Source organism: Manis pentadactyla, chromosome 1 (genome assembly GCF_030020395.1).
Source record: "Manis pentadactyla isolate mManPen7 chromosome 1, mManPen7.hap1, whole genome shotgun sequence".
NCBI lineage: Eukaryota > Metazoa > Chordata > Mammalia > Pholidota > Manidae > Manis > Manis pentadactyla.
In genome coordinates this window covers 70,880,254-70,900,110 of record NC_080019.1, presented here as the reverse complement: position 1 = coordinate 70,900,110, position 19,857 = coordinate 70,880,254, and the positions used below count along the sequence as shown (strand labels likewise).

Below are 19,857 nucleotides of genomic sequence, written 5' to 3'. Positions count from 1 at the left end.
TGTATAGCCTAAGGAATATAGTCAAGATATTGTAACAGCCTGGTAGGGTGATAGCTGGAACCTAGAATTATGTATATAAATGTTCTACCACTGTGTTGTACACTTGAAACTCATGTAATGTAATACTGTGTGTCAACTACCCTTCAATAAAAAATAATTATTTAAAAAAAATATATATATATATATGCAACATAGCAAAAATAAATTTTTGGTTGTTTATACTCATAAAAAAAAAAAAAAAAAAAAGTGTAGGCAAAGGGTCTGTTTGTGTTTATACAGAGGATCAAAGCCTAATTGGGCTACCCCGAAAATGAACTAAGATACGATATGAAAAACAACTTCCAACATCAGCACTCTCTGGAAGACTCATGCCAGAAGATGATCATCAAAAATCCCCAACAAAGATCCACGCACTGCTACAGCTGTAGATGCACTCATCCCACCAGCTCCTGGACTTGCCATGGGAATGAAGGAGATATCTAAGCTGGCCTGTGCATACAGTAAAACAACAAATTTGACTGGATCTATACTGTTGGAACTCAATCAAGAATTAGGAGAAGTGCAAATTGTAGCGCTCCAAAATCTTACAACTACAGACTATTTACTGTTAAAAGAACATAAGGGATGTGAACATTCCCCAGGAATGGGTTGTTTTAATTTGTCTGATTTCTCTCAGACTGTTCAAGTTCAGTTGGACAATATCCACCATATCATAGATAAGTTTTCATAAATGCCTAAGGTGCCTAACTGGTTTTCTTGGTTTCACTGGAGATGGCTGGTAATTACAGGTATGCTTTGGTTATGTAACTATACTCCTATTATGTTAATGTGTGTGCGCAATTTAAGTAGTAGCTTAAAACCTATACATGCTGAAGTTACTCGACAAGAAGATATGTCAAAGAAATAATCAATCTTCCCATGTTTTCTTCCGCCTGCTACTTCTATAGCTTTTCTTCTTCTTCCTTCCTAATTACAATCCTTAAATAGAATTCGTGCCTCATATCAAATTTACCGAGTATCATAATTCTTCCAAGTGGTAAAGATACCTCAAGACAAATGCTGGGCATAGAAGCTACAGGGCATAAATATGCAAAGAAATAAAAAGCTAACCATTTCAAACAGTAAGGCTTCTCTCTCACTTACCAACTTTACATTTCCCTGTATGGCCCCAGAAGATGACTGGTTAGCCAGAGACGGGTAAGATTCCTCAAGGGAGGAACAACCTAAGACAGGCACAGTCGCAGGGGGGTCATCAGGTGAGAAATTGGGGATCAACAGAGGTGAGGCTTAGAACCTCACCCCCCCTGTTCTGAGAGAAATCTTCTGCATATGTGGATGTTTTATTGCCTTTGTCTAGCTTGGATTAACACATAGTCTACAGGCACACACCTGATCATCTACATTTGCTCTCTTACAACACTAAACTATGTTTTCTACCTTTATCTTGTATCTACCTACCACTTCAGCATTTTATTAAAAATAATAATAATAAAGAGAGAAATGTGGTATCCACATATAAATCAAGTATAAAAATCAAATGAGTATTCATATTTGAACTGACTGTTTATAGTATATAATGCGTGAGCAAAACCGAAGATTTCTGTGATGGCTGCCCTTGTGCTGTTCACCATGTAAGAACTTATTCACTATGTAAGAATTTGTTCTCCATGTAAGAACTTGTTCGTTATGCTTCAGAAGATTGGAGACTGACGAAAATTAGGCTTGGGGTGGATTAATGATTGTGCATTGAGCATTGACTCCCCTATACAGAATTTTATTGTTGTTAACAACCATTTGATCAATAAATATGAGAGATGTCCTCACACACACACAAAAAAAGTACACACTTCCAATGGTAAAATAATAAGTAACCGGGATGTTATGAATATAGTCAAGATATTGTAACAGCTTGGTATGGTGATAGCTGGTACCTAGAATTGTCATGTATATAAATGTTGAATCACTATGTTGTACACCTGAAACTAATGTAATGTAATACTGTGTGTCAACTACCCTTCAATAAAAAATAATTATCTAAAAAAAAAAAAAAGAAAAAAGAAATTCCATATCTGAAATGCAACATACAATGGAGGGATTTAAAAACAGATTAGATGTAGTAGAAGACACAGTAACTGGAATAGAAATTAGAGAAGAGGAATACAAAAAAGCTGAGGCACAGAGAGAAAAAAAGGATCTCGAAGAAAGAAAGAATACTGAGAGAACTATGTGACCAATCCAAATGGAACAATATTTGCATTATAGGGGCACCAGAAGAAGGAGAGAGAGAAAAAGAGATAGAAAGTGTCTTTGAGGAGGTAATTGCTGAAAACTTCCCCATTCTGGGGAAGGAAGAAGTATCTCAGGCCATGGAGGTACACAAGTCTCCCAACACAAGGGACCGTAGGAAGACAACACCAAGACATACAATAATTAAAATGGCAAAAAATCAAGGGTAAGGACAGACTTTTAAAATCAGCTAGAGAGAGAAAAAAGATCACATACAAAAAAAAACCCATCATCAGACTTCTCAGCAGAAACTTTACAGGCCAGAAGAGAGTGGCATGATATATTGAATGCAATGAAGCAGAAGGGCCTCGAACCAAGAATACTCTATCTGGCAAGGTTATCATTTAAATTTGAAGGTGGGATTAAACAGTTTTCAGATAAGCAAAAGCTGAGAGAATTTACCTCCCCAAAACCACCTCTACAGTGCATTTTGGAGAGACTGCTATAGATGGAAGCATTCCTAAGGCTAAATAGCTATCACCAGGGGAGGCAAAACAACAGCAAAGAAAGTAGAACATATAATTGCCAAGCAGATGCAAAAATAAATCAACTACCCCCAAAAGTCAATCAAGGCATAGACAAAGAGTACAGAATAAAATACATAATATATAAAGAATGGAGGAGGAAGAAAAAAGGAGGATTAGGTTGTGTTTATAATAGCATACCAAGTAAGTTAAATTAGACTGTTAGACAGTAAGGGAATTACCCCTGAACCTTTGGTTACCACGAATCTAAAGCCAGAAATGGCAATAAGTACATACATATCGATAATCACCCTTAATGTAAAGGGTCTGAATGCACCAATCAAAAGACATAGAGTCAGTGAATGGATAAAAAAGCAAGACCGAATTGTATGTTGCCCACAAGAGACTCACTTCTTCAAACCCAAAGACATACACAGACTGAAAGTAAAGGGATGGAAAAATATTCTTTCATGCAACTAATAGGGAAAAAAAGCAAGAGTTGCAGTACTTTTATCAGACAAAATAGACTTCAAAACAAAGAAAGTAACAAGAGAAAAAGAAGGACATTATATAATGATAAAGGGGTCAGTCCAACAAGAGGATATAACTATTATAAATACCTATGCACCAAATATTTTATATTAATGATAAAAAAACAAAAAAAACTGCCTTGCTTAAACAGAAATGTATATGCTTTTACAGGTTTATGAACAAGAGGGAGATGATCACTCAACACAGGATATGTGAAACAAATACTAACAGAACTAAAGGAGGAAATAGAATGCAATGCATTCATTCCAGGAGACATCAACACAGCACTCACTCCAAAGGACAGATCAATCAGACAGAAAATAAGTAAGGAGATAGAGGCACTGAACAACACATTAGAACAGATGAACCTAATGGACATCTACAGAACACTCCATCCAAGAGCAAAAGAATACACATTCTTCTCATGCACACATGGAACATTTTCAAGAATAGATCATATACTAGGCCACAAAAAGAGCGTCAGTAAATTCAGAAAGACGGAAATTGTACCAACCAGCTTCTCAGACCACAAAGGTATGAAACTAGAAATAAACTACACAAGGAAAACAAAAAAGCACATAGACACATGGAGGCTTAATAACATGCTCCTAAATAATCAATGGACCAATGACCGAAAAAAAAAAACAGAGATCAAGCAATATATGGAGACAAATGACAACAATAATTCAACACCACAAAGTCTTTGAGACACAGCAAAGGCCATGCTAAGAGGGAAGTATACTGCAGTACAGGCCCACCTCAGGAAAGAAGAACAATCCCATATGAACAGTCTAAACTCACAATTAACGAAACAAGAAAAAGAAGAACAAACGAGGACAAAAGTCAGTAGAAGGAAGGACATAAAAAAAGATTAGAGTAGAAATAAATAAAATCAAGAATAAAACAATAGAAAGAATCAATAAAAGCAGGAGCTGGTTCTTTGAGAAAATAAACAAAACTGATAAACCCCTAGCCAAAACTTATCCAGAAAAAGAGTCTACAAATATACACAGAATCAGAAATGAGAAAGGAAAAATCATCACTGACAGCACAAAAATACAAAGAATTATGAGAGAATACTATGAAAAGTTATATGCTAAAGAACTGGATAATCTAAAAGAAATAGACAACTTTCTAGAAAAATACAACTTTCTAAGGCTGACCGAGGATGAAACAGAAAATGTGAATAGACCAATTACCAACAAGGAAATTGGTCTATTCAAAGTAATCAAAAGGCTACCTAAGAACAAAACACCTGGACCTGATTGTTTCACTGCTGAATTTTTTTCCAACATTTAGTGAAGACCTAATACCCATCCCTCCTTAAAGTTTTCCAAGAAGTAGAAGGGAAAGGAATACTCCCACACTCATTCTGAGGCCAGCATTACTCTAATACCAAAACCAGGCAAAGATACCACAGAAAAAAAATTACAGACCAATATCTCTGATGATCATAGATCCAAAAATACTCAACAAAATATTAGCAAACCAAATTCAAAAATACATCAAAAAGATCATCCATCATGATCAAGCGGGATTTATTCCAGGGATGCAAGGATGGTACAACATTCAAAAATCTGTCAACATCATCTACCACATCAACGAAAGAAGGACAAAAGCCACATGATCATCTACATAGATGCTGAAAAAGCATTCAACAAATTTCAACATCCATTCATGATAAAAACTCTCAACAAAATGGGTGTAGAGGGCAAGTACCGCAACATCATAAAGGCCATATATAACAAACCCACAGCCAAAATCATACTTAACAGTGAGAAGCTGAAAGCCTTTCCTTTAAGATCAGGAACAAGACAAGGATGCCCACTCACCCCACTTATATTCAACATAGTTCTGGAGGTCATAGCCAAGACAATCAGACAACACAAAGAAATAATAGGCATCCAGATTGGTAAGAAAGAAGTTAAACTATCCCTGTTCACAGATGACATGATATTGTACATAAAAAACCCTAAATAATCCACTCCAAAACTACTAGATCTAACATCTGAATTCAGCAAAGTTGCAGCATATTCCTATACATTAATGATGAACTAGCAGAAAGAGAAATCAGGAAAAGAATTCCATTCAGAATTGTATCAAAAAGAATAAAATACCTAGGAATAAACCTAACCAAGGAAGAAGACCTATACTTGGAAAACTACAAGACATTCATGAGAGAAATTAAAGAAGATACCAATAAATGGAAACACATCCCATGCTCATGGAAAGGAAGAATTAATATTGTTAAAATGGCCATCCTGCCTAATGCTATCTACAGATTCAATGCAATTCCTATCAAAATACCAACAGCATTCTTCAATGAACTGGAACAAATAGTTCTAAAATTCATGTGGAACCACAAAAGACTCCAAACAGTGAAAGCAATCCTCAGAAGGAAGACTAAAGCTGGGGGGTATTATGCTCCCCAACTTCAAGCTCTACTACAAAGCCACAGTAATCAAGACAGTTTGGTACTGGCACAAGAACAGACCCACAGACCAATGGAACAGAATAGAGATCCCTGATATAAACTGAAGCATATATAGTCAATTAATATACAATAAAGGAGTCACAGATATACAGTGGGGAAATGACAGCCTCTTCAACAACTGGTGTTGGCAAAAGTGGACAGCTACATGGAAGAGAATGAAACTGGATTATTGTCTATCCCCATACACAAAACTAAACTCAAAATGGATCAAAGACTTGAATGTAAGTCATGAGATCATAAAACTCTTAGAAGAAAACATAGGCTAAAATCTCTTGAATATAAACACGAGCAACTTTTTCCTGAACACATCTTCCTGGGCAAGGGAAACAAAATAAAAAATGAACAAATGGGACTATATCATGCTAAAAAGCTTCTGCACAGCAAAAGACACCATCATTAGAACAAAAAGGCATTCTACAGTATGGGAGAATATATTTGTAGATGACATATCCAACAAGGGGTTAACATCCAAAATATATAAAGAACTCTGATGCCTCAACATCCAAAAAGCAAATAACCCTAATAAAAAATGGGTGGAGGATATGAACAGACACCTCTCCAAAGAAGAAATTCAGATGGCCAAGAAGCACATGTAAAGATGCAATGCTCGACATCGCTCATCATCAAGGAAATGCAAATTAAAACCACAATGAGATATCACCTCATACCAGTAAGGATAGCCACCATCCAAAAGACAAACAACAACAAATGCTGGCAAGGATGCAGAGAAAGGGGAACCTTCCTACACTGCTGGTGGGAATGTAAACTAGTTCAACCACTGTGGAAAGTAGTATGGAGGTTTCTCAAAAAACTAAAAATAGAAATACTATTTGACCTAGGAGTTCCACTCCTAGGAATTTACCCTAAGAATGTAGAATACCAGTTTCAAAAAGACAGATGCACCCCTATGTTTATCGCAGCACTATTTACAATAGCCAAGAAATGGAAGCAAGTAAGTGTCCATCAGTAGATGAATGGATAAAGAAGATGTGGTACATATACACAATAGAGTATTATTCAGCCATAAGAAGAAAACAAATTCTACCATTTGTAACAACATGGATGGAGCTAGAGGGCATTATGCTCAGTGAAATAAGCCAGGCAGAGAAATTCAAGTACCAAATGATTTCACTTATCTGTGGTGCCTAAGAACAAAGCAGAAACTGAAGGAACAAAACAGCAGCAGACTAACAGAACCCAAGGATGGTCTGACAGTTACCAAAGAGAAAGGAACTGGGGATGGTAGGTGGGAAGGGAAGGGAGAAGGGGAATAAGGGGCATTACAATTTGCACACATAACGTGGGAGTGGGGGGCATGGGAAAGGCAGTATAGCACAGAGAAGACAGGTAGTGACTCTATAGCATCTTACTATGCTGATGGACAGTAACTGTAATGTGGTATGTGGTGGGGACTTGATAATGGGGGAAATCTAGTAACTACCATGTTGGTCATATGATTTTATATTAATGATATCAAAAAAAAAAAACTGCTGTGCTTAAAAAGAAATGTATATGCTTTTATAGGTTTATGAACAAGAGGGAGATGCTCACAAATTGAGAACTGTGTAAGTTAAGGTCTCTTTAAGGACTTTTAAATAGTAAAGTTTTCAATTAGCCTCAAAGCCCAGAAGGGGAAACATGATGTTTATTAAAATGGTTGAGGTACGCAGAAGCAGAAAGACCATATATTTTATCCACTCGATTCAAGAACGGAAAAAAACAAAGGTTCAAGACAAATAAGAGCAGCTATTACTATCTGATAAATTCTTCTCATCAAATGCTTATATCATTGGGGATATGTCATATCTCATTTTCGAATGATAATGAGATTCCCCTATTAGTAACCTTTATAGTACTGATTCATGAAGGAGCTAACCGGTGAATAACTAAGAGAAGAAAATAAACAGAAGTTATGACTTACCTATTGAGTCTACCTTATCTCTGTTTGATTTGCTTTTTGGAAATTTCTCAGCATTCAGTGCCTGGAATTTGTGCCTTGCCCATTGTGTGAGATGGTCAAGCATGGAGAACACAGTCTGTGTACTGAGCTGACACAGATCAGATGCACTGTCTTGGGTACTTAGGGTACACTGATCATCATGCTTTAGAACTGCCATAATTTCTGCATAAACCTAAGAAGAACTCTTATGGTTAATGATAGGTCTATATAATATCATTTTTCTATTGTCTAACAGATAAGACTTACCATTCTAAGGCAACAGTTTTCAAAAGAAAATACTCACAAGGATCAATAATAAATTATCCTTTTTTATATAATTAAACTAGTAAATTGACACTCAAAAATGAAAATCCATTGTGAAAGTTACAAAAGTAAACAAAAAATATTTAAAAATTCTTCCAGATTATTCCAGAAATTGTAACAGTGTTAACTAGTAGTAAAAAAAAAAAAACACCTTAATGCAATATCTTTTACTATCTGCAAAAATCAATTTCAGAGTAAGTAAAGGGCTAAGTGTAGAAACAAAAGAACTAGAAGAATATGTAGGAAAATATAGTCCTGACATTGGATAAGAAGAGTAGGTATCACATAACAGGCTTAAAACTCAAAAGTTATAAAAGATTTATTAATTTGGCATTGACATTTAAAATTTCTGCATGGCCAAAGGCATAAGCAAAGGTTAAAATGAACACCACTAAGTAGGAAAGATATCTGCAGGATGTAATTGGCTCCAATTGGTATCAGGATATACACAGAATTCCTAATAATTAATTAAAAGGGACACACACACATTCCAAATAAAGGATATAAACAGTTCATAGGAAAGTAATCCAAATGGCCATGAATATAACTACTCGTAATAATGAAAACGCATATTAAAACAATAAAATGTTCTTTTTTTACTCACCATGTTGCCTAAAATTTAAATGTTTCAAAATATTACTATTGGCAAGTGTATGGGAGCTGGATACACTTGTGAACTGTTGGTTAGATGATAAATCAGTGTAAACAATTTTGCAGGCTCTAATAAAATTTAAATGTACAAACCACATAACCCAATAATTCTACTTTGTGGAATCCACCCTAGACATATGTACATAAACACTTTCACAAGTAAGAATTACCATGATGTTTACTATAGCATTGTTTGTAAAAGCAAAGAACTGGAAATAATTATTATTATGTCAATGGTTAAATAAACTATGGTAAAACTATTAAATGAAAGGATTACATTATGCAACATTTATATTAAAAAGGGTGGCTCAATATATATACTATATTAATTATATTGTATTATTTATTATAATTATATAACAAACATATAGTATTATGTTGTATATATAATATATATATTATAAAATATTGTTGTATATGTATTATAAAAAACCCTAGTTGCAGAAAAATACCTACAATGGGATGGCATCATAAAAAAAAAAACAAAAACAGAACCAGTTGCATTAAAAAAAAAAAGTCTAGAAATAATAAATTAATAACACTGATGACCTCTGGGGATGTGGAATCAGGAATGGTAGTCAAAAGGTATACTTCAAAAATAATGTCACCTTAAGAAAAAAAGTGTCATATGTATGTGGTTAAAAAATAAAACTTTATGAAAATTGTAAACAAAAAGGAGAATATTCTCCCTCCTTTACCCTAATTCATAGTTCTATTGCCCAGAAAAAACACTATCAATAGTTTCTTATGTACCATTCTCAAAAAGTTCTATGCATATTTGGGCATATTAATAATACATACTTTCTAGTTTTCTACACTAAGCATTGTATAATTCTTTGATAAATAAAAGGATAAGAAGGATTTTGTAAGCATCTAGACACGTACATACATAGCCATACATTGACCTACTTTCCTACTCAGAGCCTTTCTAATATTCATTACATTGGACAAATGTTTGGACAAACAGGAACCAAAGAAAAACAGGAAACAAAGAGGTATCTCACCTCTTGCTGATCTTCTTGGTTACAACCCAACAAGACATAAACAAGAATATGTGGAAGAAGATAGATGGTCACCTTGAAATCATGCTTCATCATAATACTACAGCAGGTGAAGATTTTACTGGCAAGATCATGCCGAACCTATAAACTCAAAAGGTTTAGAGAGAATAATTTTATACATTTTATTCTACTGATTAATGCCAAAACCACATTCTCTTATGGAGAGGGCATGTACACAAGGATCTCAGAACACCACATCTTTGGTCACTCTAAATACTCCCCACAGCCTGAACCACTGAGACCCCTAAAGACAATGTCCACCACCTCAGCACAAATGGCCTTCCCCCCTTAGAGTTCATTTTTACATGTATCATGTTTTGTTACAGACTAACTTACCTAATTATAGTATATTTTACTTAGCTAACATTAAATTTAGTGTGTTAATTACCTGAGCACATAGATGACTAAAGTAACCAAAAAGTATGCTCTGGGCCAGCATATTAAGTAGAAGATTCACATTTTTATCTTATTTTATACTTTAAGTACTAAGCTATTAAGTAATAAGTTAACAGTGATTAACTAAAGGAAAAAAAAACAAATTTAAATGACATGGACTTACAGTCAAATTTTATTGGTAGGATCTAGCCTTTGATTTTACTAATATTACTGTTTTCTTATAAAATTGTAAAGGTTTTTCCTTCTTCAAAATATAAATGCTTCACTTAAAAAATAAAACAAAGCTAAATAAAAGAATCCAGAGCTGAAAGTCATTAATTTAATAGTATTCTACAATTCATATATATTTTCAGTATGTTCACGAGAGACTTTCTTGAAATTGCCACATATAAATTATAATAATATTGTAAAACAATAACAGAAATATAAATTAAAAACAAAAGCTGTGAATCTTAAATATGCCTTAAACATTTTCTCAGAACACAGAGTACCTTCTTGCCTGTCAGGCATGTAGAAATCTCAAATTAGGAAAACATCAGAAATATACCTCTTTTTCTCCAGGAAATCTAATTTCTTTTAACTATCTTTGTTTTTATTTTGGAGGATGTTTAGATAATGTATCCTCTTTTAGAAGCAGCCACAAAGGGAACATATATCTTTTTCTTACATAAAAAAAAATTTTTACTATGTATAAAACTCTTGAGAAGGCATTTATAGGCTTTTAAACAGTATTATTATACAGTGCAAAATGAAAAGACATATTGTAATGGACATTTTACAAACACATTAAGACCATAATAATTTGCTTGAGAAAATAATTACTTTCTTACCCAGAAACTGCTACTAGTACCAATAGAGAAATTGTTACTCTCTATTAGCAAACATTTTCTATAAATACTTCTGTCAATGTTAACACACATATTTCAAGGTCTGCTGTGTGTGCTATGTATTCAGATAGATGTTCCAGTTTCCTTTAGAATTTCTGTTCAGTTAACAAATTCTGAACAGAATTCTCTTACCTTTGTTATAAGATAACCTGCCCAAGATGCTGACCATTCTGTAAAGTTATTACCTAATTTACTTAAGTAAATTGGCTTCTTTACTCCAGACCAATCTGTTGACTTCTGAGAACTCTTATATCTGTAATTTAAAAATTTTGTTTATTAAAAATATATAATATATACATCTGTTAATAACCTTAGTAAAGAAGTATTAAGAAAGTATATCAACTCCTTCACTGACTACCCCACTACTGCCATGCCTTTACTGAAATCTGTTTAAAGATACTAATACTCCTAAGTTGTTCTTAATAGTGGGAGAGAGGTTAATTCTTGCACACTCCAAGTACTTCAAAGGATTTGAGTCTGCCTCTTCCCTTTCCTCAGTGTTCCTTGCAGATCCTTCCAACTCCATATTTTTGCATGAGAAAGATCTGTTCCTTTGAGTTTCAAGCCATCCTGGTACACTCATTTCTACTGCTCATTATGGGCATCCCCACCAAACTCACTGAAATTTTAGTACATTTCTCTGTGTTTTCTTTATTCCCTAAGTCTCATCATCCTCAGTGACTTAAAGGTCTGGCTGCACCACTTAGGCAAACGCAAAACTTCTCAATGACTTTCTCCTCTACTTCATCAGGACACCCTCGCCAATTCAAAATAAACTTTCTTCACTTCCAAAACAAATTATTTAGACATCTCACTCTATAGCCAATTTCCTAAATTTTCAATTCTTTTACCCAGTTACACTAACATACCTGCTCCCTCTTGTTGAGATCTTCTGTCCCTTGACCCTGCTAAGCCATCTCCCACTCTTTACCTCTGTCCCTAACCAGCTTGTTCTTCGTGGTCCTTCACTGGAAGCACTCACTAGGTAACATCCTCTACCCACTCAACTGCCATATTGTCTTTACCAGCTGTATCCACTGTTGCTAAGTATACAAGGTTCTAAATTTAAAAGATATCTGAATATAAAAGGGTATATATAAGTACATATGCATACTTAAGGGCTTTTATAAAAATTTTTACTACAAGTCTAAGCACCATACTAAAGCTAAAAGAAGGAAAGTAATTTACACATGGTCACAAATCTATAAGCATGTGACCTAGAGTACCTAAAATTATTGTTTCTAATTTTAAAAATTTGTAATTTTATGGATTTCAATCAGTCCTAACAAAGTTATTCAAGTTGATTTTTTAAAAGGTTAGAAAATACTTTTTTTAAAGTAGAGGGAAAAAAATATCTCTATGTAGAGAAACTGGGAAGGTTAAAAATTTCTAATCTCTAATTGGGATTACTAACAGCTTTGGGATTAGCTTCAAACTCTGAAATTTTTATATTAATTTCACCGATCAAAACCTTAAATTCATATTCAACTAAAAGCAGATTCTTTCAAAGTACTACTGACAGCTGAATTTAAAAATGTAAATCAATCCTTTCAGCTTCAGCAGGTTTGTCTAAATACTTAAAGTTGTAGAATTTTACCAATAAGCAGACTTAATTCTCATTTTGACAAGATTATAAGTATAAATCATAGCGAAAATACATATTAGAATATATTGAAAATACTTCTAATGCTAAAAGTTATATAAAATACAACAATTTTGTAAAGTTAAAAACAATGCTATGACAATAGCTTTAATGACCTACAGACCTAGTATTCAGATGGGGTTCCAGTATTTCCCGAACATGCTCAGGAAATCTCCTCCACAACCGGTGACCTGGGCCATCAGTCTGCATCTCTCTACAGTCATATATAGAAAGTAACTCCTACAAATACATATTTTACATTTGTAAACCCACAGTGAAGCAGATAAATCTTTATATTCATCAACAGTCTTCACACTGTAATTACAAAGATACATTAAAAATATATAGAATTATAAAATTTTGGAGTTCTGAACTTGCTAGGACATTTATTTCAATGCTTAAAACTATTTAGGTGACTTACTCAAGGCCACAAAGCTGTGGTAGTACTAGACCATGAAGTCAGTTTGTGCTCTATACATATAATATGCACTGAAATATAAGACTAAGAGCTATCCGTAGGAAAAAAATTGGAATATTCTATATCTGCAGTATAATTCTTAGAATTCGATCTTTTCTGAATTTTAATGAAAGCAACTACAAATGCAAAATATTCTAAAAATTCAAGATATCTCATATCTAAGCTGGCCTGTGCATACAGTAAAACAAATTTGACTGGATCTATACTGTTGGAACTCAACCAAGAATTAGGAGAAGTGCAAGTTGCAGCACTCCAAAATCGTGCGACCATAGACTATCTACTGTTAAAAGAACATATGGGATGTGAACAGTTCCCAGGAATGTGTTGTTTTAATTTGTCTGATTTTTCTCAAACTATTCAAATTCAGTTAGACAATATCCATCATATCATTGATAAGTTTTCACAAATGCCTAGGGTGCCTAACTGGTTTTCTTGGTTTCACTGGATATGGCTGATAATTGTAGGTCTGCTTTTGTTATGTAGCTGTACTCCTATTATGTTAATGTGTGTACGCAATTTAATTAGTAGTTTAAAACCTATACATGCTTATGTTACTCTACAAGAAGATATGTCAAAGAAATAATCAATCTTCCCATGTTTTCTTCCGTCTGCTACTTCTATAGCTTTTCTTCTTCCTTCCTAATTACAACCCTTTAGTAGAATTCGTGCCACATATCGAAATTACCGAGTATCATAATTCTTCCAAGTGGTAAAGATACCTCAAGACAAATGCTGGGCATAGAAGCCACAGGGCATAAATCTGCAAAGAAGTAAAAAGCTAACCTTTTCAAACAATATGGCTTCTCTCTCACTTACCAACTTTACATTTCCCTGTATGGCCCTGGAAGATGACTGGTTAACCAGAGACGGGTAAGATTCCTCAAGGGAGGAACAACCTAAGACAGACACAGTCGCAGGGGGGTCATCAGGTGAGAAATTGGGGATCAACAGAGGTGAGGCTTAGAACCTCACCCCCCCTGTTTTGAGAGAAATCTTCTGCATCTGTGGATGTTTTGTTGCCCTTGTCTAGCTTGGATTAATACTTAGTCTATAGGCACAGACCTGATCATCTACATTTGCCCTCTTAACAGCACTAAATTACGTTTTCTACCTTTATCTTGCATCTACCTACCACTTCAGCATTTTATTAAAAATATAATAATAATAATAAGGGAGAAATGTGGGGTTCACATATAAATCAAGTATAAAAATCAAATAATCATATTTGACCTGATTGTTTATAGTTCATGATACGTGATCAAAACCGAAAGTTTCTGTGATATGACTGCCCTTGCACTGTTCACCATGTAAGAACTTATTCACTATGTAAGAACTTGTTCACCATGTAAGAACCTGTTCGTTATGCTTCAGAAGATTGGAGACTGTTGAGAATTAGGCTTGGGGTTGATTAATAATTGTGCATTGAGTCCCCTATACAGAATTTTATTGTTATTAACAACCATTTGATCAATAAATATGAGAGATGCCCTCTCAAAAAAAATTAAAAAATAAATAAAAATAAAAAATAAAAATGCTCTATAGCCCTTTTTAGGGGCACTGTACTTTCAAAAAAAAATTCAAGATATCTCAAATTCTGGATACAAAATATTGAACTTAAAATTCTGAAAATAAAATGCAAATGTTAAAAAACCAAATTATTATTCAACCCCAGTAATAAATGGTTGTATTTTACCTTACTGAATGTAAAACAAATGGGATTTCATAAATGAAAAAAAAAATCTTTGTCTTTAGTATCAATCTTCAAAACAAGATAAATATGTTAGGGTATTGTATGTTGAATCACCTATTACTCTTTCTTTCCAATTCTACTGAAAATGACCAGATACAACAGATGTATTTCTAATATTATAAAATATAAGCACTGTCTAGCAAAATATGTACACACATACATTTGATATTTTTAAATAAACGTAAGAAAGTATGTGAAAAGTTCAAATGCAGAAATATATAAAACCCATTTTCATTTAACTTTAAAATATTAAATTTTTGTTTGAAGCCAGTTTTTTCTGATGTTTGACAAAGCAGTTCTAGTTAACAAAACTCCTCTTAATCAACCTCCAATCTCAGGCTTAGGAGGTCAGCAATTCTTGAACTTTTTGATACTAGCACTATTTTACACTCTTAAAAACATGAAGATACTAACAGAAGCAATCCGAAGAGACCAACAAGTTCCCTCGTATCTACCCAGCTTGGCAGTACCTATGCCCATATGCTCTGTTTTCTCTCTTGTTACTACAGAGGAATTGTTTTTGTTTGTAATTTAGGCTACCCCTTCTACTTATACACTATATTCCACAACTCTTTGCCTATTTAGAATATATTACATCAGTTCTCTCCTATGTCATCACACTTCTCTCCTCTGCTAAACTGTTCCCAAGCAACATGTAAACACAGTTATTTTTCCAGTTGTCTTTCCTCCCCAGCTACTATCTCATTCTTCTGCTCTCAATAGCAACACTCCTCAAAGGAGTTCCTGTAATTTCTCTAATTCCTCTCTTCCCATGTGTTCTTAAAAATACTCTATTAAGACTTTCTATGCTCCACTGAAGCTGCTCTTGTCAAGGTCACCAATAACCTTTTTGTTACTATAGCCAACGGTCAATTTTCAATTCTTAGGTTGTTACACCTATGATCTGCATTTTGAACAGTGGATCACTCTGTACTTCTTGAAATACTTCCTTATCTTCTGCAGAACAGCACATTCTCCTATCTTATTGGCAGCTCCTTCTCAGTTTTTTTACTTGTTCCCTGTTCTTCTCACTGATTTCTCAATGTCCAGGGCTCAATTATTAGAACCTTTTTACCTATACTCCATCTCTTGACCATTTCATCTAGAACCATAGTTTTAAATACCATCTCTACAATGAAAACCTCCTAATTTATATTGGTAGCCTAAACCTGTCGTCATGAATTCCAGACTTGAATATCTAACAAAACAAAAAAAACTTTTAATTGAGAAAACTACCAGTAAAAGGGCAAAGAAAGCCAAACTGGAAAAATATTACATGTCTAATAGACAAAGAATTAATTTCCATTATATTCAAATAAGTCTTAAAAAAGCAATAAAGAAAACCAGCTTATACCAAGAGAAAAATGGGCAAAGATCATCCACAGAAAATTCACACAAAAAGTGATAAATATATTAAGGATGATATGGCTTTCTCATAATTAAATGCAAATTGAAACTATACCATTTCTCATCTATCACACTGGCAACATTTAAAACTTTGATAAAAGGCAGATTTGTCAAAGCAGTATAAACTAATGAAACTTTTTGATACAATATATCCAGTGTAAATTCTGTACTTGCTTTGAGGCATACTGCAAATTTTAGATATTTATATTATTAATATTTTCATTCAAGTACTCAGAAATATATGTGTTTCTAAGTCATGTTTTATAAAAGCAAAACACTGAACATGTCCTAAATGTGTTAAATAAATTTCTTAAATAATGGTACATTCATATTGAACACTAAGTTGTTGAAAATAATGAGAAATATATGTACTGATACAGAAAATTACCCAAGATAGACTGTTAAACACAGAAGAAAATCAAGTTACAGCACATTGTAAGTAACATGATCCCCTTGTTTGGTGGAGAAAACATATATATTTGCATATACATAGAAAAAATCTTCAAGTACCTATAATAATCTGTTAGAGGATATATTTCTGTACTCTCTGAAATTTGTCATGAACTTTGATAATAAAAATGATAGTTTAAAAAAATTAAAAGAGTTTCCAAGTATAGTTTACAACTTTCTTACTAGAATTCAATAATGTAATACCAGTAATGACTACATGCACTCTTACCTGAATGGCATAAGCAGCTGAATCTTGAGCTCGGCTGTTATCTGCATATGCAAGGTAAGCTCTTGTTAATTCCATCAATAATCCATAGGCAAAGCTTGAATCTTCTACTCCAGTCTCAATAAAAGAAAGAAAAAATTAAAATTCAAGAATTATTTATGTCAATTTTCTTCAGCTGTACCATGCCTTCCATGGTTAATTTAACTAGTAGACTAAGTGAATTTAACTTAGAAAAAGAACAGTTAGGGTTCAAATTAAATTTGGTACCAAGGTTAAAATATAGTCTATAGCTAAGCAACCAAACCTAAGGGTTTTTAGGCTATTTTATAAAGTGTATTCAACATTTGCATAGCTTCAACAATTTGCATTTTTTAATTTTTAACTCTTAAAAACAAAACTGTGTATATATCCTAAATTGCATTCTATAGGACCCCAGTAATGAGACGCTCTGAGAAATAATTTTAAAGTAACTCTTGAAGATACACAGTGAACACTCACAGTGCACATCGATATATTAAATCTTCCGTTAATTTTGTTTCACAATTTCCCACTCATTTGACCACGGAAACATTTTTATTTGCACACTATGAGAATACCCTGGGAAATGAGCTTTCCACAGAAATACTTAGCCACAGTGTTTAAATAGTAATATTTAAATAATTCATTAGGTTTTAAATATTTGCCGTTACTGGGTTAGGAAGCTTTATTTAAAAGGAAACAGCACACTAGACTGGGCTCAAACTTTATTATTTTTGATTCAAAGTGTCTGCAATAATATTAAGGAATAAACCCAAAGTTACCTAAGTTGTCTAGTTCAGATAATGTTGCCACTAAGGATAATCTCAACATTCTTTGTAAATCAAATATAGAAGCCCCAATAGGACAGAGAACTCTACTTTTTAAAAATTACCACTACTTACCACAAATGTAAAATCTTTTCCTTGTGTTTCTGTTGTTGAGAAATCTAATCGACCTGGATCTATTGCCCCCAATTCTCCTAAACATTCCCCACAGAGCAACCGAGCTTGAGAGTTTGCATCTTGGCAACCTTTCAAAAGCACTGTCACCAACTGTGAGATAACAGGTTCCACTGTTTCACTATCTGTTGCATATTTTATCAGTTTTTCCTAAAATAAAAGTAGAAAGTAAGTTTTTACATAGCTTCTACAAACTAGTATGTTTTCCTAACTAGAATGCTTAAAAATACTATGGAATACCTGACATAAGTATTGACAAAATGAAATTCCTGTCTCTGCAGTTCTTTTCAGCTAGTTTTTGATGAGTTCACATAATATAGTTCACAATCATTAATAGGGTTTGAAAGTTTTAATTTAAGTCTATTAAGCAGTTACTATTATTACATCAGTAGTATACAAAAGTAAGACATAGTCTTATCCCAGTGAGTTCACAGTCTAAGTGGAAAATAGACATGTAAACAACTAAAATATATGATATGTATAATAACACATATATTTACAAGGTAAAGCAGCAATGAAGAAGTTGAAAAGAACTTAGGGTAACTTTTCAAGGATAGTGGACAGATTATTTCAGTAAGTCAAGGAGGAACAGCTGTTAGTTAAACAACAAGACTAAAAAGTATATACATTAGGGTCTATGTCTAAACTTTCTATTCTTTCCCAACAGGTTTATTCATGCACCAGAATCCCATTGTTGTAATTACAGAGACTATAAAGTATCTTAATGTCTGGTAGAGCTGATGGAATTCTCATAGTTGCTTTTTTTTCCCCCAAGTTTTCCTAGGTATTTTTACTTATTTATCCATATTACATCACTATGTACTTTTCTAGTTAAGAAAACAAACAACTTGTTGGTATTTCTTCGGGATGGCATTGAATTTATGTTACTGTAGAGAGAACTGAAATCTTTATAATTTTGAGTCAACCTACCCAATAAATAAGGGATGTTTTCTATTTGTTTATTATACTTTTGTGTCTCCCAGGAGCATTTCAAAGTTTTTCCTCTTATTGGTTTATACATTTCTTGTTATTCTTATTTCTAAGTATATTCTCTTTTTCTGTTACTATATTAAATCAGGTTTTCCAACAAATCTTCTATTTGGTTATTTATTATATGAAGATTATTGATTTATATATTTTTGTATGCTATCCCACTGAATTAGTTTGTTATCTGTGTTAGTTTTACTGATAATTCTAAGTTAGCTTATCATCTGTAAATATAGTTTTACATCTTTTTCAATTCTTATGATTCTGCTTTCTCTTGTCTAAACTCATTGGCTAATACTTCCAACTAAATATTAAATTGTAGTGGAGATAATGAGCAAGCTTGCTTTTAGTAGAAATGCATCTTATTTTGCCATTAAGTATGTGTATGTATGTATGTATGTATGTATGCATGCATATAAATAAACACACACATGTACATAGGTAGGCATTTATAATATATTAAGGTAGTATCCATTAATTCCCTTTTTTTGTAGTATTTTTATCTGAAGTGGATTTTAAAGCCTTTGTCAAAGACTTTCAGCATTTATGGAAATAACAGTATAATTTTTCTCCTTAGTCTATTAATATAATGAATTATATTAATAGATTGCCAAATTTGAACCATCCTTGCAATCCTGGAATAAATTACAACAGGTAATGGGGTATTGTTTCCTTCATATGAAACTGATTGTTTGATATTTCATCTAGAAGTTTTTGCATTGATATTGGTAATAATGAAATTTCATTTTATTGCTTTGTACGATCTTCATGGAGTTTAGTGAGCATAGCTCTATACTGCCTCAAAAAAAAAAATCCCTGGAAGTTTTCCTTCATTCTCTCTGTTTTAGAACAATATAAACAGCACTGAGACTACCTGACTTATAAAATTTGGTAAAAATCCTTTGTG

The 19,857-nt window shown here is 33.3% G+C and overlaps 1 protein-coding gene across 3 annotated transcripts in view; it reads right to left on the bottom strand.

Annotated features, from left to right (window-relative positions):
- The window catches only part of ATR (ATR serine/threonine kinase), a 142,396-nt gene that overhangs the window by 62,075 nt on the left and 60,464 nt on the right, over positions 1 to 19,857 (bottom strand). For all 3 annotated transcript variants that reach the window (XM_036877351.2, XM_036877350.2, XM_036877354.2), the window contains 6 exons: positions 17,907 to 18,113; positions 16,990 to 17,103; positions 12,800 to 12,915; positions 11,166 to 11,286; positions 9,694 to 9,831; positions 7,697 to 7,907 (listed from right to left, as the gene is read on the bottom strand). In XM_036877351.2, the coding sequence (XP_036733246.2) occupies positions 7,697 to 7,907; positions 9,694 to 9,831; positions 11,166 to 11,286; positions 12,800 to 12,915; positions 16,990 to 17,103; positions 17,907 to 18,113 (907 nt within the window). The remainder of the gene's footprint in view (positions 1 to 7,696; positions 7,908 to 9,693; positions 9,832 to 11,165; positions 11,287 to 12,799; positions 12,916 to 16,989; positions 17,104 to 17,906; positions 18,114 to 19,857) is intronic.